Source organism: Cotesia typhae, unplaced genomic scaffold (genome assembly GCF_013202065.1).
Source record: "Cotesia typhae breed Kobodo isofemale line unplaced genomic scaffold, CoteBio_Ctyphae scaffold_121, whole genome shotgun sequence".
In the NCBI taxonomy this organism is placed as follows: Eukaryota; Metazoa; Arthropoda; class Insecta; order Hymenoptera; family Braconidae; genus Cotesia; species Cotesia typhae.
This window is the reverse complement of record NW_027423773.1, coordinates 1683896-1709944: the sequence shown is the minus strand read 5'-3', so window position 1 is coordinate 1709944 and position 26049 is coordinate 1683896. Positions and strand designations below refer to the sequence as shown.

The following is a 26049-nucleotide window of genomic DNA, read 5'->3' as shown; positions in this document are numbered from 1 at the left end:
TCTTAAAGAAATTTTGTTCTAGGATATTTTTTAATAACTATCATATAAATTTTTATTAAATTCCAATTAATTAAAAAATTGAAAAAAATTATTGTCAGTTCAAAATATTAAATATTAATTATTAAAAAATAAAGAGCACTTTGATAAGTCAAAAAAGAAATCATCTCTAATTAATTTAATAGAAGGTCTCTATTAAATCATTACCATCAGTCTTGATCAATCTTGAAGACAAGTTAAACTACTGTAAATTTACATTTAGCAAACTTACCGTCAATTTGGTAAATTTGTTATCTAGGGTAACTGATATTTGTAGTTAGTAATTGTAATTACTAAGCGAGAGTAAGTTATTCTGAGAATTCTGGCTGTATTTACTATTGAATCAGTAGATAACTTCTATACCGAGTAAGCAAACACTGAGTCGAAGTAGTAGATGCCAGTTCTCACCGACCGCTCTCATCGCGTGCGTCAAATACGTCGCTTAACACAACGAGTGTCATCTGACGTCGAGCTTACAAACTACTAAAAGCCCGGAATCCTATTTATTAACGTCTGTTGATTATTATTCATCATTTGGTACAAGATTTATTTTTTAAATTAATTTTTGTTGTAACTAAGAATGTTTTTTTTTTTTAAAAGTAATTGTTGTATTGGTTAATTTATTTTTATGATCAATTTAAATAATTTGTTCAAATTTCTAACTCAAAAACTGCAGTGACCGATTGATAATAAAATTTCATGGAGCTTTTTAATTTAAGGCTTATTTATTAATTTATTTAGAGACTCTAGAGACATAATTAAGAAATGACCTTGTATCTTGAGAACTATTGACATTTTTAACGATATAAGCTCATCCCGACAATACACTCATCGAGACCTTTCATTTGAGTACCCACATCAATTTTTTATATATTTATATATATTACATATATGTATATATAAAAAATATATAAAAATGCATGTGGGTACTCAAATGAAAGCTCTTGATAAATGTAACATCAAAATGAGTTTAAATCTTAAAAAATAACAATAATTAAGAAATGAGCTTATATCTTGTAAAATATTGACATTTTTGAAGATATAAGCTCATTTCGGTGTTACACTCATCAAGATCTTTCATTTGAGTACCCACATCAATTTTTTATATATTTATATATATATTACATATATGTATATATAAAAAATATATAAAAATGCATGTGGGTACTCAAATGAAAGCTCTTGATAAGTGTAACATCAAAATGAGCTTATATCTATAAAAAATGTCAATAATTAAAAAAATACAGTGCAATTTAACAAAATTCATTATTTAATAAAGCAAAATTTTGATTATTTATAATTCACAAGTCACATTGTGACTGCTAGCTTGCTAATTATTACCAATAATAATTTATAAAAATAGAAAAATTTTGTAATAAATTGTTTCGCCGACATAGTATTAAAAAAATACAATTATCCTCACGTAATGAACAATCCATTTCCTCAAACCGATGTATTACTGCATAGGAAAACTCACCTGTAACAAAAATTAAATTACTCGATAAATATTTAATTACGTTGAAAGAATTTTTGTATTAGTTATTTTTTGGAATCATAAAATTGTAAAGAATGAAATAACGTTAAAAACGTAACAAACTACAATGAGTATAAATAATAAATCGAAAAAAAATGTATATCGTCCACCCTGTGACCGTCCATGAACGCAGCATTGTGCGAGCACTCTTGCATCGTGGACGGGTTAGTGACCGGACGTCCACCCCTTGCAACTACACACGTACACATTGAACCGCGAGTATTTTAAAGTACATGTACGTGCATGGATGCCGTATATAACATTGGCTACGTTTAAATACAAGCATACTGTATACATAGATAGTTGGAGGCAGTTAGTGCGATGAAATACTGTCATTTCAGTTGTCGTTTTGGTAATGACACTTAAATGGGGGTATTGTGTATAAGAGATATACATATATATGTATGATAAATGCAACGCATGTGTCGTGCATATGATACTAACTCACTCCAATCTTGTTTGCTCTAGGTTAGGGGCCCAAGTGTATTATTACTATTATTTATCAACAATTATTTTTTTAAGACAGTATTTTCAATAAAAAAAAATAATTTTTTGATTAAAAAATTATTTCCCTTTTTTAAAAAATGTATTTTAATAAAATATACAACAAAAAATTATATAAATAAGCCAAGCTATAGTTTAAAAATTAATTTTTCGGCAATTGCCGGAAATGAAGACTAGAAATACAAATTTAATCAAAATTTTAACTAATTTTAAATTATTACATTGACATAAGGATTAATTAACTATTAATAATTTATTTGAAGACAATTATTAAATTTATTAAATTTTACAAAATATTTTTTAACATTCAATAAATATTTATTCGGGAGGAAAGTATATTTATTAATAGTTAAAAAATATTTATTAACAATTAATAAATATTTTGTTGAGTGAATTTGTTTCGCTTGCAATGTCATAAGATGTCAAGATTGCTTATAAAAAAAAATCATCTTTATAAATTACTAGCTGTTACCCGCCCGCTCCGCTGGGCACTTTATAGAATTGTATTTTTAAATCTAGACTTAAATTTAATTGGATTATATTGTCTTGACTTGGTCAGATTCTAAATTCCATCGTATTGGCCTGTACCTTTTATCCATCTGATATTTGATAATTCTAGCTAATATTAATTGTAACTTTCAATGTGCAATCACTGTATCATTTGGATCCTATAGGAGCTAGAGCTTGTAAATTTGAAATTTTAATTCTTAACATCCACACCCTTAGTCCATATTGGGAGTAGGTTGTCATAAAATCCGATATTAAATCATTTCTACATCACATACAGAAGATTCTTACCAAATTTCGAGCTTATAGGAGCTACAGCTCGGAAATTTTAATTTTAATGTTAACACCCACCCCCGCAACCCCCTGTGTCGTGAGCTATCGTAAAATTTGTTTATAAATAATTTTTACATCACTTAAAGAAAATTCCTAGCAAATTTGGAGTCTGTAGAAGCTATAGTTTGAAAATTAAAAATTTTCATTGTTGATACCCACCCCCGCAACCCCCTGTGGGATGATCTATCGTAAAATTCGTTCATCGACTATTTCTACATCTCTTACAGAAGATTCCTATCAAATTTGGAGTCTGTAGGAGCTGTAGTTTAAAAATTGGAATTTTTCATTGTTAACGCCCCCGCAAACCCCTTTGAGGGAGGAATTTCTTAAAATCCGTTCTTAGCTGACTTCTACATAGCAAAAGTAATATTCCTACCAAATTTGAAGTCTCTACGCCTTATAGTTCCAAAAATCTCGTGATGAGTCACTATATACCTAAAAGTCTTTAGATTTGCATTAATAGATTTTTATTATTTAAATTGAACTTATATAAAATTTGTTTAGTTGACATAAAAATAAAATCTGAATAAATATTTGAAACTTGTAAAAAAGTATTTTTCCAACAATTATTTAGGAACTCTTGAAGTATCACCAAATGGCACGTGTAGAGAGTTTGTGTTAGATGTGAGTGATAGGGAAAAGAGAAGAATAATCAGGAACTAGGGAATAAGAGGTTGATAAAGGTATCAAGTATTTCCTCGTTTTCACTCTCTCGCACTCAAAACGATCTATATATTGTATGGGAGAGTAAGGTGAATGTTTGTCGCACGTGCCGCTCAGTCCAGCATCCCATCCTGGCAACAAGCTATTCCGAAAGACCTTCACCTTATTCAGCCTTCACCGAGCTCGTTCAATTCCGGGCTTTCAAGCTCTACAACCGTTGAACTTTCCCCACAAAATGACATAACTACCTCCAAACATATTCCATCATTAATTCACAAATTTAACACTGAGTTATTTTTTTTTTTTTTTTTTTTTTTAATAAATACACGACACAAAAAATAATCATAATCTTTATATCTGGATTAACTAATTGAGAGCAGTTCATTTTTTCATAAATTTTTAATTTGAATTTTGGGGTAAGATAAAAAAATTTTTTGACATAATTTTTTTTTTTTTGATTCAAATGAATTTTTTTTTTTTTCAGTCTAACTCTAAAATAAAAAATATTAAATTTACGATTTTGTTAATTGAAATTTTGTTTGTTATAGTTAATTTTTTTTTCCGTGCAAGTGTAACAATTTTTTTGTCCAACCATAATTTAAAAAATAATAATAATGACTGTAAAAGTATAAAAAGTCTGTGGTAAAATTTTTTTCTACTTAAAGCTTTATATAATTTTAAAAAACACATCTTACGCGTCTCCTCCTGTTTATGTGAGGGTAAAGAGAGAAAGAGAGGACTCATAAGCACGTGCCGTGTGGCGTTGCTACGGTTACCACGACCTTGTCCCGCGCAACCATCTTTGGAATTTCGATTTCGCGTGAAAATCTCTTCCGGTAGCTAGATATCTAGCATGTGGCGATAACAACTGCCATTAAATTTACAAAAACTACTAAATAATAAATATTTTATCTTAAATTTATACAATTATTGTAAAACAATACTGAAAGCTGTCAAAATAAATTTTTCGATACAGTGTGATTTAAAAATTGCAAATAAAAATTTTTTAAAAACAAATTTAATTTTTGAAAAAGCATTAAGTATAATCCAGATTATAATGAGTATAATCCAGATATCACACAGTATAATCCAGATTATAATTAGTATAATCCAGATATCACCCAGTATAATCCAGATTATACTAGCTACTATCTGAAATTTTTTTTTTTCGCCATAGATATCACTGAGTATAATCTGGGATGATATCCAGTGTCATCTTGTTCTTTCCGTTTATTTGACAATTTTTTTTATTTTTCCTGAAAAATAAACTAAGCTTAAAAAATTATTACTAAAAAATTGCATGAAGAAATCATTTTTCTTTGTAAAAAATTTTTTTTACATTTTTCGAAAGTACATATATATAAAAAAAGTATTATTTAAAAATTTGGAAGAGATGGAACTGTAGTGTATTTGTTGAGCTGAATAAGTTTAATATTAATATCTGTAATAATTTATGTGTAACAAATTATCATCGATAAGTTACAAATTAAACAAAAATAATGAATTAATCCAGAATACAAAGAATAATATTTAATATTTAATACGACAGAAGAAGTTAAATCAAACAAATGTACATTTGACATGTAATGGAACATGGAAATTCACCGAAAGCTCATATGAGTGTGGGTGTCGTCATAGCAACCGCAGAATCGATAGATTGCAACTTTGAAAGCTTTAGAAGCCCGCAATTAGCTTTCGTAAATTAATAAAAAAATAATCTCCGACAATTTCGCTTTTCTTTTTTCTAGTTTCTAAAAAATTTTCTAAAAATATATATAAATTCTAGTTCTGCGAGTATTTCATAGGCCTATGCTCATACAGCTTTGAATGAGAACCTTTAAAGTTAAAATTTTTTCGGAATAAAATAAAATATAAATGGATATTTTATTAATTGTGATTAATTATGCAGAAATAGGTGAAATTCACGTGTTATATAAATGTTCCATTGAAATAATAATGGAATATAGTCCTAGGCCGTTGTCTCAAAGTTATACCCCCGAGCAGTGCCCTTCGATTCTCGTTCAAGGTCCTTGATGGGGTGCAGCGTATGGTTAGCTGTCGGGGTTACCATGACGACCGCCACTCAACTACCCTTGCACCGCATACACCACCCATAGAAACTGCGCCAACTTTCCGCCTGTCTGGCTACCTTTGCTTTTCATGCAGGAAAAAACCCATGAGACATCATTTTATTCTATCTTTTTTTTTTTTTTTTTTTTTTTTATAATTTTAAAGAGAATATTTTTTTATTAAACCATTTTTTTTGTCTTGTAATAATTCTAAATTTTTTTAATTTTATTAGCAACTGCACTGATGTATAATAACCTTTATTAATTGTTAATAGATGATTTTTTAACATCATAGGATTTAATAAATTATTTATTGAATGTTAAAAAATATTTATTTAATTTTAATAAATTAAATAATTGTCTAAATAAATTAGAAAATTTTTAGGAAGCTGTTTTTAACTTCTTTGAGTATATTTAGGTCACGATTGATCAATAAATAGTGCATATGCAAAATTTATATCATGATTTAGTCGCTAGAAAATCCTTTACTGTAATCATACAGTAAACAGCAAATCTGCAACATGCAATGCAGTGTTCGTGAGGTGATTTTAAAGAATTGGCGCCGAGATCTTTCGTCTCGTACTAAAGATCGACGCCCTGGTCACCGACATCTTGATGGCGACTGTGCTGTGCCAATAATTCAAAGTGTATTTTTTTTACTAATTTTACAGTCAAAATTTTTATTTTTTTTTTTTTTTTGCATCATGGAAACTCCCATTGAATATATTTATTGACTATTTGACACTGTAGGCAAGCGTAAAAAAATATTTAGAGTTTCTACGGAAAATTGAATGCTTTAAAAATTTAATTTTAAAATTAAATTAAATTAACTAATAATTTTAAGACATTAATAAAAAGGCTCAACTTTGAATCAAGTTAAATTTATTTAGACCAAGAAAAATTTCTTAATTTGAAAATTTTTTTACTCAAATTAAAAAAATTAAATTCTTCAAAATTAATTACTTGATTTAAGTTATTTTTTTTGTGTAGGCTAAAATGAAAGGAATTTTTTGTGTTAAGAATTTTGTAATTTTTCAACAAATATGAAAAATTTTTTTTTTAATTTTTGGACGGACAAAAAATGTAATTTAATTAAAGAGAAAAAAAAATTTTAATTAATCAGAGTTAAAATTTAAAAATGTAATTTCAACTTATTGAATTTTAAAAACATGTTTAGTACCAGCAAAATAATTCAATCATTAATACAATAATAATAATAATTTATTGTTTATATAAAGATGTTAACGCTCGAAGTAAATATAAAGTAGTGGATGATTATTGTTAAAGTCAAATAAATTTTTAATGTCCGGGACATTTGATAAAAGATGATTAAAAAAAAAAACGGTGAATTATACCGAAAAACATATGTAATTAATGTCAATATTTACTCAACTAGATAAAAGCAATTTTTATTATTTTAATCAAAATTAAATACTTACAGAAATTTTCTAAAAATATGAAAAGCAATTCTTTAGAAAATAGTAATTTTTGTTGTATATATGATTGTTTTATCAACATACTATCATTAGATAAGATATATCTTAAAAAAAAAAAAGTGATAAAGGTTCTGAAGAGGAAGAAGCTACAGAATAGTCCTACTAAAAAAAAATGATTCATATGGTCATTTTGACGAAGTTTAAGTAAAGATGTACTATCTAAAGATTCTGTCATTAAGTTAGCAAGATTGAAAATAATCTTTTAAGAATGCAGCCTGTCGTTGTAATGTCATCTTATTTTCATAACAAATTTCAAAAATCTGCATTTTTTTTGGTGTCTTAAAAAATTCTTAAAATACACAGAAAGAAAAATTTCTTGACTGGAGAACAAAATTCTTGGCTCAAGAAAATTTTCGGGTGCCTGAAGGAAGACCGAAGTTGTGTTTTGGGCGAAGTAAAAATTTTTCGATACAATAAATTTTTATATTTGATCAAGATTTTTAGATACTTTAGGGAAGCAGCGCCACCTACTTCAGCTGAGAAAAAAATTTTCTCATCTTGAGAAAATTTTTCTAGAGAATATTTGATACCCAATTTATATTATTATTTTAGCGTGCAATTATATACATATTGAATGAAAAAAAATGATGAAATATTATTTGATCTTCTTATTTGAGATTTTAACCAATAAAAATATTAATGAAAATTTATTACCAAGATATTTAATTTTTTTGAGCAAGAGAGAAATTTTCTCAAGACAAGAAAATTTACTTCTATCAAGAACTAAATTTTTTGGAGCAAGAGGCTGAATTTTCTCAAAAAAACAAGATTTTCTTGACTTAAATAAATTTTCTTGGATCAAGATACGTATTTCTCAAAGCAAGAAAATTAATTTTGTTGGAATAAGTGAAATTTCTTGTCAAAAAAAATTTTTTTTTCGCTCAAGAAAATAATTAGGAAGAAAAATATTTTCTTGACTCAAGTGAACCTTTTTTTCTGTATATTACTGCTCAATAATAACAAAGAAATTTTTTCAGTGACTTTTCACACTTTTTCTTTGAGTAAAAGAATGAAAATCACAGCCTCCTATTTAAAAAAAAAAAAAAAAAAAAAAACAACTTTCTTTTCTTGTAAAACTAAACTGAAGATAGATTATTTGATACAGTGCCCGGTGAGAAGTTATCATAAATAACTTACCAAACTTGCACCATAATAAATTAACCTTAGGGTCGAATAATTAAGTGTACAAATAACATTATAGGTTTATTGCGGTCCGAGGTCATAGCAGTCCTTATTAGGTCTGTGACTTGAAGGTGAAGCTCAGCAGTATAGTACCACGGGTGGCTTCACGCTGTATAAACAAGACACGATGGCCTATGTGAAAAAGAGCAACCAGCAACATTGCATTTTGATGACAGCTTGAGGATTTAAAAATATCTTTCTTTCTTGTGCTCTTAGGAATTTAAGTGACTTTTGTATCCATACCCAAAGCTAATCGATGGGTTTTTTCTTTTACAGTAATTTATTTATTTTCAAGGCTCTCTATTAATAGCATATATAACATCACAAAAAATTTGACCTTGCTGGTTAAGCGTAGAATTCAATGTTGTGTTCGCTTAAAACCATCATCTTTGGATATGTTAAAGGTTTGTAGTTGTTCTGACTCAGTAAAATCATACTGAGAAGTAAAGTGAGATGTTAAAATAGTTTTGGGCTACATCAGGCCAAATCGAGGAGACATTTTTTTTTTTTTTTTTTTTTGGAAACGACAAAAATTCTATTCATGTCGAGAAATGGTCTTTCATTCAATTAACATGACTCAGTTTTTACTAATAATGACTGGGAATTTTTAGTTATGGAAAAAATGAAGCGGGTTTTTAATTTTTAATTTTGTAGAAATTTTTTTTGTCGTGAAATATTAGAAATTATATTTTATTATTGTTTATACATATTTGTATGTAAATTTATAAATTAAACAAATTTTGAAAAATTTTTTTTTGGTTTGAATAAATTTTGCTTGATTAAAGAATTTTTCGTTTTGATTCAAATTAATTTTTTTTTTTAGTGTACGCAATAATTGATTGCCAATAACTAAATTTAAAAAAAATTATTATTCATTACTTTACCATAAATTTTTTTTTTAAATGTTTAAAATTTATTTTTGTTAAATTGCACTGTACATTTTTAAATATTGACATTTTTGAAGATATAAGCTCACCCCGATGTTACACTCATCAAGAGCTTTCATTTGAGTACCCACATGCATTTTTATAAATTTTTCATATATACATATATATAATATATATAAATATATGAAAAATTGATGTGGGTACTCAAATGAAAGCTCTTGATGAGTGTAACATCAGGATGAGCTTATATCTTCAAAAATGTCTAAAGTTCTCAAGATACAGGGTAATTTCTTAATTATGTATCTAGAGACATAATTAAAAAATTAAATTTGAAAAAAAAAAAAAAGATTTAATAATTTGTGGCTATTTTAAAATAAATCAGAAAAAATTTTTTAAATTCGTCGGTCATAATTAGCGACAAAAATAAAAAAAAAAAATAAATTTGAAGAAAAATCTTGGTAGTTTTTCATAATTTAAATAAATTTTATTTAGCTCTAGATTATTCATATTTAAATCATTGTATCAACAAGTTACTTCTGTTTAATTTTACGGAAGTATAAAAAAACTTATATCTAAAAATCGTCAAAAATATTAAAAATTCTAGAAAAACGGAAGCCGTCATAAGAAAAGAAAAATCCCACATCAACTCTTTTTCATTTAAAAAATGAATTTATTATACAGACAGATCGAATCGACCTAGATAAATAGAATAAAGATGCAACCTTTGATCCATCCCTACAAAAATACTGAAATAAGGAATATGCCTCGAAAAAAAGGACACACATCTGCTTTCAACCTTTTCTAAAAATTTGGAAACTTCCCACGGGCGATGAAACCGCCGATAAATCGAACGCTCTTTAGGTCACCTTTTTAAATAATATTTGGGAAAAAAAGAGCAAAATTAAAGGGGTTTTTGGGTAAAGGACAAACTCTTGCTTTAGATACTGCTCAAACTAGACCGCTCTCAAGGGGATTGGACCCTTTTGTGTCAAATGAGTACCTGAATAGCGTTAGATCTATGTCTAAGGTTTTTTTTTAATATAATTTAGGTATATTTGTATATTTACTTTGAACTATTCGTACTTTACTAAAAAAAAAAAAAAAAATTCTAAATTGACTAAACTAATAATTTAACTGGTCAAATACAACTCAATTTTTTTTTTTTTAATTTTTTAGATTGATTTTTAAATCTTTAAATTTTTTCATTCATATTTAATTAATTCATTCAAAAATTTTCGAGTATTTAATAGTGAGTTAAATATTTACAATGACTTTTGATTACTGGGCTTTAAAAATTTAGAAACTACGTGTAAAGAAATTTTTGATTATTGTAGTTAATTTAATTTATTTTTTTGTAAATTAAAAGTTAAACCATTATTACGTGGATAAAAAATAAAAATTAAATAAATTTTTTCTTATTAATGGAAACAAAAGTAGGGAAACAAATTTTGATAGCTGGATGATGATTTAGATTAAGTATTCGGGAAATATGTTTTAGAGCTTTCTCTAAATGTAAGATGAAATGGGGAAGTCGAAAAAGTAATATTAAGGGTGACAAAATGAGACCACAGTGAAGACTAAGATTCCGAGGGGATGTTACACGTGGCCAAGGTCGGGAATCGTAAATAGCACGATCGTTTCCTTGGCAACTGAAGCCCTTCGAATATATTCTTGTGTTTAACCTTGAATGCCTCCATTTCAAGACAGAGATGAAGTCAAAAGTCCACGTGATTGTCCTTTACTGATTTAATGCTGAAATAACATATTATATTAATATGGTGAGCTTAATTTCGAATAATCTTTCTTAATACAAATCTGCATTAATTTATAACGCATTTTAATTATATAATTTTTAAAATATCAATCATTAAAAAATGACATTGTATCTTCTCATCTACTGACATTTTTGAAGATATAAGCTCATCCCGGAGTACCCACATCAATTTTTCATATATTTATATATATTATATATATGTATATATTAAATATATATAAAAATCCATGTGGGTACTCAAATGAAAGCTCTTGATGAGTGTAACATCGGGATGAGCTTACATCTTTAAAAATATCAATAATTAAGGAATGACCTTTTATATTGTGAACTATTAATATTTTTAAAGATATAAGCTCATCTTGACATTATACTCATCAAGAGCTTTCATTTGAGTACCCACATCAATTTTTCATATATTTATATATATTATATATATGTATATATTAAATATATATAAAAATGCATGTGGGTACTCAAATGAAAGCTCTTGATGATTGTAACATCAGGATGAGCTTGTTTTTTTAAAAAATTCAATATTTAAGAAAGTACAATGCAATTAAACAAAATTTATTATTTAATAAAGCAAAATTTTAGTTATTTGTAGTTCACAAGTCACAGCAGTCTCACAGTGACTGCAAAGTTGCTAATTTTTATAAAAAGATAAATCTTGAAATATTTTAATAATAATAATAATAATAATAATAATAATAAAAAAAAAAAAAAAAAAGCAACTTCCTAAACATGAAAAAAATTTCCCTCTACAAAATCTCGTTAATTTGGTTACATCGTCCTCTTAATTCTGACCCTCTTGGAATCTTTGTTCCAAAATTATTTCCTGTATCTCAGTTACTTGCTCGACGGATCTAACCCTCGTATTTTTTCACCCTAATATCTCGGAGGGTTTTCGCAAGTTCATGCTTTCTTACTTCCGCGATTCAATGATATTCCTCTCCAAGGTCGATTTTCAGATCGTGCTGAGAAACGCTTCAACGTATTAATCATCTAATTCAGTCATCAATAAGTTTTGTGATATATCATCGGTATCTAATTGTCAAGTTAGCAAAAATATTTCCAAATAAAATTCAGCCAATCAGTATCAAGCTGAAAGATCTACCAATTTTATTGTATCAGTCAATAATTATTAAAAAAAAAAAAAAAAAAAAAGCATTAGTTATTATAAGTGGAAGAAAAGTGAGATAAAGGTACATATTGAATTAGCTCATGCGCAGATTCTTTATACTTTCAACAGAAGGGTCAAGACAAAGACAAAAGACGTAAGAAATAAGGTCTGTGACCGAGAGGGATCATTGCACGCCGAGGACCTTGACAGAGGTTCGACGTCTTTCTCCATTTATTACCCTCAAATTTCAGCTTTTACGAGCTCTTCATATTCCCTGATGTGAGTTTTCAGTCTTAGGCTTTTTGTATCTGATTAAAATATGGCGCAGAAATATTACTTAACAACTACTGTACACTTGTTTTTATTATCTTATTGTTTATTTACATAACACATGAGTCCTGTGTAGAACAAGGATTTTTATGGTTCAAAACAATAGATATAAAATATATGAACTTGAGTCAAGAAAATATTTTTCTTCCTAATTATTTTCTTGAACGAAAAAAAAATTTTTTTTGACAAGAAATTTCACTTATTCCAACAAAATTAATTTTCTTGCTTTGAGAAATACGTATGTTGATCCAAGAAAATTTTTTTAAGTCAAGAAAATCTTGTTGTTTTGAGAAAATTCAGCCTCTTGCTCTAGAAAATTGAGTTCTTGATAGAAGTAAATTTTGATTAATATTTTTATTGATTAACATGTCAAATGGGAAGATGAAATAATATTTCATAATTTTTTTTCATTCAATATGTATATAATTACATGCTAAAATAATAATATAAATTGGGTATCAAATATTCTCTAGAAAAATTTTCTCAAGGTGAGAAAATTTTTTTCTCAGCTGAAGTAGGTGGCGCTGCTTCCCTAAAGTATCTAAAAATCTTGATCAAATATAAAAATTTATTGTATCAAGTATTTATGATAATTTGAATTAAGAAAAAATTACTTCGACCAAGAATATAATTTCTCGAAAAATTTTTACTTCTCCCAAAACACAACTTCGGTCTTCTTTCAGGCACCCGAAAATTTTCTTGAGCCAAGAATTTTGTTCTCAAGAAATTTTTCTTTTTGTGTATTTTAAGAATTTTTTAAGACACCAAAAAAAACATTCCAAGAGCAGATTTTTGAAATTTGTGTTACTTAGTTGAACAGCTGTATTAGTTGCGTAAAATTTGGAAGTTACCATTACTTACATCGCAATCGACAGATGTAAGTTTAACGTTTACTTTAAATGACATACGACGCACTTAATCCATAACTTAATATAAATGTTATTCATTTATGTTGATCACAAACCACAAGTGACTATACAGAATGAATTAGTGATTTGAGATGATTTTACTTTCAACAAAATGTATTGACACTTGCTATGCTATCCTAGGCTTTTAAAGAAAATTCATACCTACTCAAGCAGATGTTTAAATTCCAATAAAAGGATTGGGTTTACGTAAAATCACGGCAGATGTATAAATCTGGAATTTCCTATTTATTGTAATAATTTTAGTTATATCTTTTGTATGGCGTAAGGATTTTATTTCTGGTTTGAGGAAATATATTATTTGGGTTTTCAATAACTACGCAAGAAAGGGTTACGTCTCTGAATAAATACTAGAGCAGATGCTCGATGGATCATTCTTGTAAGAATAAATATAAAAATGAATCTTTATCTTTTAGAGTGTCACGTAGTTAGAGAATTTGATCGCATAATATATATACTGAAGATTACGCAGATGTTTCTCATTTTTACGTATAATGATGTAATGGAATTGCGTCACCATTTTTGTAATAAATTTTTAACGAATAAATTTATTCAATATGAATTAAAGTTTTTTTTTTTTTTTAAACAAAATTGTTATGATGAATTAAATATTTATTTGATATTTTTGTAACAGGAAAAAAATTACAGATTGATATTTTAAGCAAACAATCGATATCCGCCAATTACTGTCTCAAGAGTTTCCGGTTTAATTATAAGTTATTGAATGCTTAACTATATTTATTGGAAAATAAATATATAATGTTTTTTGCATCCAAATTTTGAAACTTAAAAATTAATTATTTTTTTTTTAACATTTTATTAATTTTTTAGTTTTTAAGATTTTGATTTTGATTTTTTGTAATTTTGAGCAGTGTTTTGAACAAAAAAAAATTCTTAACTGATAGAAGGGTTTATTTATATTTAATAAAAAATATTTATTAAAATTTTATAAATTAAATATTTGTCTTCAAATAAATTAAATTATTGGTAATAAATCTTTCTACCAGTTTTTGAAGTTTAAAAATTTTTTTTAAGTAAAAATTATGATTTTTTAAAAGAAAAATGATGTTATTTAACGAAAAATAAATTTATACTTTAAAAATTTACATTTTTAAAAAAATTAGTAATTTGGTAATAAAAATTACTTTTTTGAAAATTTTAAACAATTTCATTTCTTAGCTGAAGAAATTAAAATTTTTCTCACAGTAACTTTCTTTTTAAAAAAAATAATACTTGCATATTTTCATTGAAAATTATTTTTTTTCCAAATTTAGAATGTTTTTTTTTTTTTTTTTTTTTTTTTTTTCTAAAAATTACTTAGAAAAAATTTTTATTTTTTTAATTAAGAAATAAAATTTTCAAACAAATTATTTTCTTATTAAAACATTGCCCAATTTTTTTTTTAAATAAATTTTTTTAATAAATTACTAAAATAAAATAAAATAAAATAAAAAAAAAAAATTTTTTTTTTAAATTAAAATTTGACATTCATAAGTTCGCGAACAATTGTCACTTTAACAAAAGAAAGTTTTCATAAAAATTCATCAAAAAAAAAAAAATTGCAATCAACACATTTTCTAAATTGAAAAAAAAAAAAAAAAAAAAAAAAAAAAGTGGTAAAGCTAGAAGAGCTTTCTCAGACAGCTAGCAAACATACATAAGATTCTGCAAGGGGCAGAAGCAGTGTCTGTGAAAAGCTTGTGCATAGATGTGAGAAAGTTTCAATGTGAAGGTTCGCGGATAGAGTCAGGGGTAGCAATAAAAGGAAAGTCGCGGTGCATTGCATCCCTTCCAGTCTGAGGGGGTCGGATCGATTCCGGGCGTTGGCGCCGAGGTCACCGGCTCGCCTTGTTCAGAGTAATGACCCTCACCCAGTGCAGTGCAATGGCACTGACTCGCGACTAGCCCTACACTCCCACGCGTTCTACTATTGGAAGGGAGTGAAAGAGTTAAGAATAAACGGCTCTGGAAATTACGAGGTGTACTGCTGAAGTATAAATTACGGCCATCAAATACTTTTTTTGTTGTCGGTATTATAGACTATTTTCACATCATGTTTCAACTACTTTGCAAATACATTCACGAGGAAATTATTGTAGCTTTGTCAGAACATTTAATGGCTTTGGCAATTATTTTTGTAACGTTTATTAACAATTCAATCATGATATTAAGATGAATAAAATTTATTCGCTTCACTAAACACTAATAAAAGGATTTAGTTCTATTAAATAAGATTTAGTAACAAACCTTTAATTACCAAATATTTAATAATAGTTACTAAATCATTTCGCGACCAAAATGCCAAAAGGGCGTATTACAACAGCTAGATAGAGTTTTATGCCAAAAGGGCGTATAAAAAATTTTTTTTTCGCCATTCAACTTAGAACTGCTCAAAACCTAAAGATTTGTCAAAAAAAATTTTTCAACGTACTAATGCCAAAAGAGCATATAAAAAAACATACGCCCTTTTGGCTTTAGAAAAAGTTTAGCCTAAAGCCAAAAGGGCGTATAAAAAAACTTTCAATTTTCCTCTGAAATATAAAATTTTACTCTAAAAAATAAATCCAGATGATTTAATATTGTTGAATTTCTTGCCTCTGACTCACCAACCATGTTAGATATCGCAACTGTTTTTTTTTTCTTTTTCAATTAAAATTATAAACAGAATTCGTATTAAAATTGTAATAAGGTAAAAGAGCCAGTTATTGACACTGGCCTAGTTATTTGACACTTGCAATTTTATTCTAATTAAAAAAATCAAATGTTCTCAAAAAAGCAATTTTCTTAAAATTTATAATTCAAAAATTATATTTATTAATTTATTAGAGTTGATTTGTTTTTTTTTAATTAAAATAAAATTGCAAGTGTCAATAACTGGGTCTTTTACCTTAATAACCTTTAAAAATACCTATTTGTAATTTAATAATCAATATATATATATATTTTAAATTATGCAGCAAAATTAGTAACATATAAATGACAATTCAAAGCAATCGGCAAAAAAAATGATGCGCCCTTTTGGCTTTAGGTCACTAAATTTTCAATGTCCTAAGGCTAAAAGGGCGTATAAGTTAAAACATACGCCCTTTTGGCTTTGGAAATTTATTTTTTTATATTTAGAATTAGAAAGTGTTAATTAAAGCAATTAGTAAAAAATAAAAAAATTTTATACGCCCTTTTGGCATTTGGGTCGCGATTTATTAAATATTATTTGGTGAAAACAAATATTTATTTTCATGTAATAAAGCTTTGTTTATATCAATATAATTTATTTAGAGTAAAGAAATGATTAATTAAACTGAAACAAATAATATTGATTGGTAAAAAATATTTTTTTCTCCCAAATAAATGATTAAAAATTTAGTTACTCAATTTAGTACTCCGTACTAAATCCTTCTCTCAGTGTGCAGATAACATTTAAATATTTATAAAAAGCTAAACCCTTGGAAGAGCAACTAGTTAAATTGATATTATATATATATCTGTCTGAGATTTGAATACAGAGGGTTAAAATTAAATTTCAGAGATTGAAGATAAATTAATAAATCAAATACCGCATTATTAAGAATGACAAGTTTAATAATATTATAGGTTTATTGTCTATTCCACTTTGCAGTAAAATATCGGTTTGGTGAAAATTTACGTATTAGAAACCAACGCATGCAAATTTTTGAAACTAAAAAAAAAAACAAAAAAAAATTTTTAAAAAGACCAAAAAAAAATTAAAAAAAAAAAAACAAAATTTTTATATTAATTAATTTATTATATTAAAAAAAAAAAAATGTAACTTGAAAATAAATAAATAACACATCTTTCTATATCAAATAGCGAAAGAGTTTACAAAAGCAAGTGCTAATTGGTACATTGCGTAGTACGGCCGGCATTGTTAAAGTTGTGCTGAGTAAAGCGTGACTATGAGTCTGGGATCGCGTTAACCAGACAACCCCTCTTACTCTACACCACCCTTTGGACCGCTGGCATTAATTCTGTCTCCCTTTACTTGTCGCTTGTATGCTCGGCTGCTTTGACTCACTTATAACGTCACTAGCCCCCAAATTTTTTTCAAATCTCTTTTGATGTAATCCATTAATTAATTTTTTGCAATAAATAAATAAATAAATAATAATTTAATTAATTATTAATATTAATTAAAATTTTGATCATCAAAATTTTTGAAATATTTTATTTGATTTGAATAAAATTTTATCGAAGACTGCAATGAATTTATGTAATCCAGTAAAGATTATTAGAAATCTATGACAGTGAGGGTTGTTGAAAATATAAAAATAAAAATAGTAGACAAAGCACAAAGAACAGTGAAAAGGAACAAAGTGGTAAGAACTGAGTAGAGGGTAGTTTATGGTATATAGAATACAGTAAGTGGAGGGTTCAGTGTCTCGCAATGACCCCTGCATACTGCAAAGGTGGAATGGCCTAGTCCCCCTTAAGTTCGCGTATACGAATACACCCTCGCTGTAAATCTACTTCTTTTATTCTTGTACTCCCACTTGCAAGCACATTGTCGTTTTTCCGAGCTTAACCACTCTAACTCTTGTCACATAACTCAGGGTTGAAGAATTACAAGTTTATTTCGTTAATGGGAGGACCAGAATATTACTTTGAATTTTTTATCATTATAAAATTAATTGCTTTTTTAATTAGAGAAATATTTGGTGATTATACAGAAGTGGGGCGTCACCTTTTTGAAATAAAATAAAAAATTGAAAAATTGATTTATTTTAATTGTTTTTTTTTTGGAAAAATTTTTGAAAAAAAATTTTTTTTTTATCAAATTTCTTGAAAAATTAATCTCTTTGATTGGAAAAATGAAGATTTTTGAGAAAAAAAATTTTTTCATTGAAGAAATGAATAAAAATCGAAAAATTGCTCATAATGGTAATTTTTGCAAAAACAAAGAATTTGAAGCTCCGGGGCACTATGAAAAAAAAAATCCCAGCGCTTTGAATTTTTCAGGGATTCTAGGGGACACTTGGAGGTTGAAAAATTACCGACGATATCCTTTGTTCATCCATTTTATCCAAAGTTATACCAAGTTATCCAAATATCCTTAATTATGCGAATTTTTGTCGTTTTTTCAGTTAAAGTTTTCAATTCAAAAAAAATTTTTTTGACAAAAGCTATTCACAGTATCTTATAGAGAATATTGTGTAGTTTTCAAAACCGTCCTTCGATTTTCTATACGATCATTATTTCCAGAGTTATAGATTGTCAAAGTGAAAAAGTACTTTTTTGCTTTGACTGACGATAACTCCGCGGCAAATCATCGTATAGGTTTTTTGATTACGTCAAATTGAAGGGCATTAAATTTTCTAAAAAAGCTTTTCAGCGAAACAATGGAAAAAAAATTTTTTTAAGCCCGTAGATTTTTTTTAAGACGAGAAAAAATTTGGAAAATTTTTTTTTGTGGTTTTCTTAGGATTTCTCCAGACCCGAACATGATAAAAAATTTTCATGGTCATATCTGAAAAGTAGACACTTGGAGCTACAAATTGCTTTTTTTTTTGCTGTACGATAATTTTCCTCGGAGTTGAAAAAACAGCTCGTTGAAAATCATCCAAAAGTTCCAAAATTTTTAATTAAAAATTAAAAGTATATAAATTCACTATCATAAGTATGTAATTATAAGCGACAAATTTTGTTATTATTAATATAAATAGAGATAGTGAAAAGTAAAAGTAATAAAAATACACAAATAAACAACAAGCTAGCTGCAACTCATCTTACATGCATGAAATAATATATTGTGTGAATAATATGAAGACACACGAGGGATTTTAAGATTCTTTAGCGTTTCTACGCCTATGAACGGGCCCTGTTGCCCTCGAAAAAGTCTCGATTGTCGAGTAGTGGGGAAACCAGACACAACATCCGATAAAAGCTACCAACCACTATAGCTTATCATCGGATAGGACGTTTTTCTCTTCAATAAATCGAAGGAAGATCCATATGTGGGTTGTCGGGTCCATTATTCACGCAAACTCAGTAGTACGAAGGTAAACGTGATTTTCCTTTTATGTACTCTTTTTTTTTTTTTTTTTTTTTTTTTTTTTTTTTTTTAATCTGACGATATATGTACTAATTTAATGACGAGAAGAGAATAGACGATCAGCTCATGCTCATACGAATACATAAATGTTTTTATCTTTATCTTAACTTTTAACTTTTCATTTTTGCAACGACGATTAAATCCCACACGCGATCTCATGTCTCCAGACTTAATCGAGGCTACTAATCATCGTACTTTCCAAGCATTTATATGGATTTATTCACCATTAGAAAGTTCATTATAATAATGAAGAGTAAATTGTTTAATTGCGAATAGAAAATCAAAAATAATATTTTATTTTGAGATAAAATTGTTTTTTGTCCAAATAAAAAATTCTAAAATTATTTCTTCATATATATAAACTAAAAAAAAATTTAATTAGTCCAATCATTGAATCTTAAAATTTGTAATAACCTTTTAATTAAATAGCCGAAGCAATTTGTACACCATTAAACAGATAATTTCGGTAATTTTCAAAAAATAATTTTAATTGATATTGTTTTAAAGTTAATGATAAAAAAAACATAGGGATTTTTCCTATTTTTTCATAGGAAAAATTCATATATTGACTTAGAAATTTTTCCAATGTTAACATAGGAAATTTTTCTTTTTTAACATGATAGAAATATCCATGTGACATAGGAAAAATTCATTTATCACTAAAATTTATGTAACTTAATTTAATAATTACAAATTTACATAGCAATTTTCTCATTCGAGGAATTTCAGATAATTTGAAAGTAAAACAGTGATATATAGTCGGTTTGTGATAAAAAAAATTCGAGGAAATTTTTTTCAAATTTTGCTTTACATTTCGAAATAATTAAAAATTCAGCAGATTATGGACGGTGTGGCTTAAATTGCCATAACTTTTTTAAAAATTGACTTATCGGGACGTTTTTTTTTTCAAAATTTTTTTTTATTAAATGTTCTTTTTGGGAAAAAATATAAAAAAAAATTATTCAAGCCTATCTTCATCGTTATTTTTTAGATTTTCCGAAAAAACTCCAAATTTCTCGATGATAAACATTTTTAATTTCTTTTTTTTTTCTTTCACATGAAACTTTGACATTTTCTATAAATATCCTGAAAATTTCATAATGGTGTTTTTTCGGTTTCTATTTTTTTTCAATTGAAAAAAAAATTTTTTTCATGTCATAAATGAATTTTTCCTATTTCACATGGATATTTCTATTATGTTAATAAAGAAAAAATTTCCCATGTTACCATTGGAAAAATTCCTATGTTAACATTGGAAAAATTTAATTTTTTTTTAGTATTCAAAAATTAAATTAAATTTTTCTATTAAAAAATTTTAGAAAATACACCGAAATAATTTTTTCTACATCTAAAAATTTTTTAAAAATTTAATATAAAAAAAAATCCTTTTCATTGCTAGGATAAAAATAACATCCTCTCATCATACCTAACATAAATAATTAAAAAATAAAAATTCTCCGATAAGTATTAAGTATTTATCAGATTCCGAAATAATATTTCATTCAACAAAGAGGAGATTGAAAGTATAGCAGAATGAACCTCTGTATTTATAACGATAAACGATGACGTTAGACACGACCGTGACCATGAGAAGCCGAAAACTGTCCTATACGTGGGTCGAATATGTTTTAAAAGTTGAGCCGCAAGGACAGAGTCTACAGAGTCTACAGAGTCAGCTGTTTATTTTTTTCAATTATACACACACGCGCACGCACACAACGCGCATGTACTATATATCATATCATTTAATATGTTGCTATAAAAATCATAAATATTTTTAAAATTAGTTGTTTCTTTTACAAGCCGAATTGACGCATGATTTATCTAATCGAAAATTTCAATTAATATAAATCAAATTATTTTTTAATAAGATAACACTTAATCGCACAGTCAATTACGATAAAAATTACATTGTTTTTTTTTTTTTTTTTTTTTTTTTTGTGTTTCTTTCCAAAGAAAATGAAACTCTACATGATGATGAGGCTAAAAGTTAAAGTTTAGTAAAAATTTTACTAAAAATTTATCAAGAGGCTAAATTTTCTCAAAATTTTCTCAAAGAAGATTTTCTTAACTTAAATAAATTTTATTGGATCAAGATACGTATTTCTTAAAACAAGAGAATTAATTTTGTTGGAATAAGTGAAATTTCTTGTCAAAAAAAAAATTTTTTTTTTTTTAAATATTTTTGTATTCTAAAAAGTTAAAAAAAATTATTAATTAAAATTTAATGAATTTTAAAAATAAAAAATTTTTTTTTAAAGAGCCTACACGGAAAAAATAAGATAACACTGAATATCATCCCAGATTATACTCAGTGATATCTTTAGTGAAAAAAAATTTCAGATAGTAACTAGTATAATATAGATTATACTGGGTAATATCTGGATTATACTCATTGTAATCTGGATTATACTCATTATAATCTGGATTATACTCATTGTAATCTAGATTATACTGGGTGATATCTGGATTACACTTATTATAATCTGGATTATACTCATTGTAATGTAGATTATACTAGCTACTATCTAAAAATTTTTTTCACTCAGTATAATCTACGATGATATCCAGTGTCATCTTGTTCTTATCGTGTAATTAACAAAAATTTACAAAAAAAAATTTAATTGCTGGAAAATTGCAATTTTAAAAAATTTTTGTATTCTAAAAAGTTAAAAAAATTATTAATTAAAATTTAATGAATTTTAAAAATAAAAAATTTTTTTCTAAATAGTCCAATTAATTTCACACAATAATTCAGTACTCATTTGACTGAAGAATAGCGCATGAACGTCCTTAAATCTAACAATATTATGAATTATGAATAACATTATTAAATTAAATCCCAACAATGGGTATTGAATTAAAACTCGTGTATATATATAAATAAACACAGTGCACATATAAATGGTTGAGTATAATTATATCGAGGACTGAAGTCTCAAGTTCACACGAGTCTCATCATTGCCCGAGGTCATGATCATCGGTTTCAAAAAGTCCGTCATAAATTATTTTTTTAATAAAAAAATCTTTTAAACGATTATTAACATAAATAAAAATATTTGTTATCATTTTTAATTACCGTTATCGTGTTATGATGCGTGACATATGAAATAATTGTTATTAAAATAAATAAAAAGAAATATTTTTAAAATAAATAAATAACAATTTTTCCTCTCGACTCAAATAAAATAAAACATATACGTTGGCTAAACATTCGTTAATCTATATCTCTCAAGGTTTGTATCTTGTATCACATCATATAATAAAAGATGACCTTTTAGTCTCCTTAAGGCTTAAAAATTCTTCATTTTTTATTCCGGAATTTTACCAAGAATTCAAAGCGGCAGAGTCGGTCAAACGCATCTGGTTAACAACAGTCAACAGACTGATAAAATTCAGTCTCATATTCTTCAGTTTTGTTATTTTACTGTCACTTTGTCACTTTGTCTCTCTCTCTCTCTCTCTCTCTCTTGTATCCCGCAATATTTTTTTTTCCGCTTAATGTTAACGGTCAAGGTGTAAGATATTTATTTAGTCATTAAAATATATCTATAATAATTTTAATTTTAATTTAAATCTAAAATTAAAAGAGAAAACAAAACTGAATAATAATTATTTAGCTATTTTATTTCATCAACCTTCAATGAGATTGCTCATGAGCAATATATCGAAAATACTAATTAATATAACCCTCTGTTTGTTAATCTAAACTTCCTTTAGTATTTCAATGGCAACCTTCAGAACAACTTGAGTAATTTTACGCCCGGAAATTTATTAACGAAGAGCTTTTCTCTGTTTGTCAGATTAATTTTATTTTATTTAAATTTTGAACAAGATACTAGGACGCTTTTTGACCAAGTAATTATTGAATAAAAAATCATTAAACTTAGCAGGAGTACGTGAATAATAGTCCTTCGTAAATTCATTCTTTTATTTTTAAATTTAATCATTGAAAAAAAAAAAATAACTAAATGATAAATAAATAGGCAGTGTTCGCAAGTAAAATTAATTAAAAGTAATTACTAATAAACGTACAACCAATATAATCTTTGAGATTGATTTAATTTTTTGGTTATTCTTTATTTTAGTTTAGATAACTTATAAGACAGAATTATTAATATGCAGCTAGGTTAGGGTAGAAAACTAATTATCAACAAAAAATTTAATTTGCTATACTTTGATGTAAACCGCAAGAGAGTGCCAAAAATAAATTATCTAGTTTAATTTTTTTAAGCAGTGTTTAGAGTATTTACAGTCAGTCTGATAAACTCCTTCAGTGGATTTTACATCTCTTTCAAATAAACAAACCGATATATTCAATTGGCATTTGTTGTCACTGCTCCAGACTGAATTACCGACATCAGACTGTACTGCATGTTCTTAAGTCAAGATGATAAAATTCAAGGCAAAAAAATTGTTGAAACAAAACAACTAGCTGTCTTTAAAATAATTTTCTTGGATCCAGATTATCTCTTTAAAATACAAGAAAATTTCTTAATTATCTTGACAAAGTACAATAAAAATAAGCTTTTTGCAGGGCCTGTACAATTTAATTATTAGACCAAGTTCATATACTTTATATATATTGTTTTAAGCCATAAAAATCCTTGTTCTACACAGGACTCATGTGTTATGTAAATAAACAATGAGATAATTTTTTGAAATAGTGTTTGGAATATTTACAGTCAGTCTGCAACTTTGTAATAACACTAAGAAAATTAATTTTATTTAACGTGACGATTGACTCTTTATATTATTATTATTTTTGCTTTATTTATTGGATCATGGAAATTAATATTAAAATAGTAGATATGTTTTCGAGATATGACTGATGATTTATAAATGAAATATTTATTATAAATAAATATTACAAAAAATCTCTAAAATTTAATAATACAATTGTCTAATCTTTAAAAAATGTAAATTTTTTTAAATAAATTTATAATTAATCAATTTAATATCTGCTCCAAAAGTTACACTGTTGATTTATAATTAAAAATTATAAATAGATTATTTCTTTGCTAGGGAATTTGAAAATTCTTGAGAAGCTACGAAGAATCTAATCTAATCATCTAAAATCTTTTAAAATAATAATAATAATACAATGTAAACATATGATACGCAAACAATAACAATGTAATATATTTAAAATCATACGAATTGTTTCATAAGCTTTAATTGGATTAACTTTTTTAATAACAAATTTAAGAAAAATTTATTTAATAAATAAACTGTCTCTTTCCCTACTTTTTTCTTTTTTTGTATAAATAAGGATAAGATTAGACAAAAACAGGATCTGTTCGACGTTTAAATGGTCTAATGATGAATCGATGGTATAAAAAAAACTTAGTCTGTAGAAGTCTGTAGAATATGTGAAATATCCATCAATCGAGAAAGTTATCAGAAAGTGAGAAAGAGTATTACTTGTCAAATTCGCATGTTGGTTAGCCATTTAAAGACTAAAGTGTTTTTTTTTTTTTTAATTATTTAATTATAACTAATTAAATATTTTTTAAAAATTGCGCTAATAGTTTTTAAAGTTTTTTACAAATGAAATATTTTTTTTTATTTTTTAATAACAATTTTTTCAATGATAAAAAATTCTTAAAATTTTTCTATGTCGGCTAACTTTAATAAAAATTAATGCAGCATGTATTTAATAATTTAAAAAATTTTATAACAAATAAATTATGGCAAAAAAAATTTTTTTTTAAATTGTCATCTAAAAATTTACAAAAATAAAAAATGCAATTTTTTGAAAATAATTTTTTTTCACAAATTTTCTTGCTAAATAAAATTAAAAAATTGTCATCCAGAATGTCGGATAATTTCAGAATTACCTCAATTTCATACCAAATATTAAAAAAAATAACTATTAAAATTATTGTAATTAAAAAATCATTTTTCCAAAAAAAAACTCACCAAGATCGGGAATAGAGCTGGTGGGTTCCTCATGATGACCTTTGCCCTCAGCGGAGGGCCTTGCCCTTGGAGGTGGGGGAGGGGGTGGAGGCCGCATGCTGCTGGAGGTCGAGCTTACTACAACACTTGTTGGCGGATTAATAGTAGTACCACTAACACTTCTATGTCCTAATTGCGTACCGTGGATCTGATTGGATCCGCGATTGGGGCTCGAGGGCGACATTAAAACAGTCTCATCTCGAGCAGATTGTCCACCATTTCCTCGTGGACACCATCCATTGAGTACCCTTACAGTACTCCTCACTTCCGCCTGCAACTCGCTCGTCTCTCTCGTGTGAGCCACTTTGTCAGTTATTTACCCGCAAAATCGCGGGTGCAATTAATTGTCACTCCGTTTAATTTACACCCTCTAAATTCCAACAAACCCTTTAAATTCGTCCTTCCCTCGCCTCAGTCTTCAATTAATTTATTTTTTTTATTTTTACAAAAATAAAAAAAAATATCCACTTTTTTTTCACTCATAAAATTTTACTAAAATTAGCCGACTTTATTTATTTTTAATTAAAAATTATTTTTTAAAAAATTGCACTGACAGTTTTTTAAATTTTCTTTAAGAAAAAAAAAAAAAAATTATAAAAATATTTTCGACGTCGGCTTTAATTAATTATTTATTTTTAATTAAATTATAAGTTAAAAAAA

The 26049-nt window shown here is 26.6% G+C and overlaps 1 protein-coding gene across 1 annotated transcript in view; it reads right to left on the bottom strand.

Moving 5' to 3' along the window:
• Window positions 1-25768, bottom strand: part of E75 (ecdysone-induced protein 75) — a 107623-nt gene extending 81855 nt beyond the window's left edge. The window contains exon 1 of the mRNA XM_074252491.1: window positions 25351-25768. Within this exon, the coding sequence (XP_074108592.1) occupies window positions 25351-25573 (223 nt within the window). The 5' untranslated portion in view covers window positions 25574-25768. The remainder of the gene's footprint in view (window positions 1-25350) is intronic.
• Window positions 25769-26049: the final 281 nt, after the last annotated feature.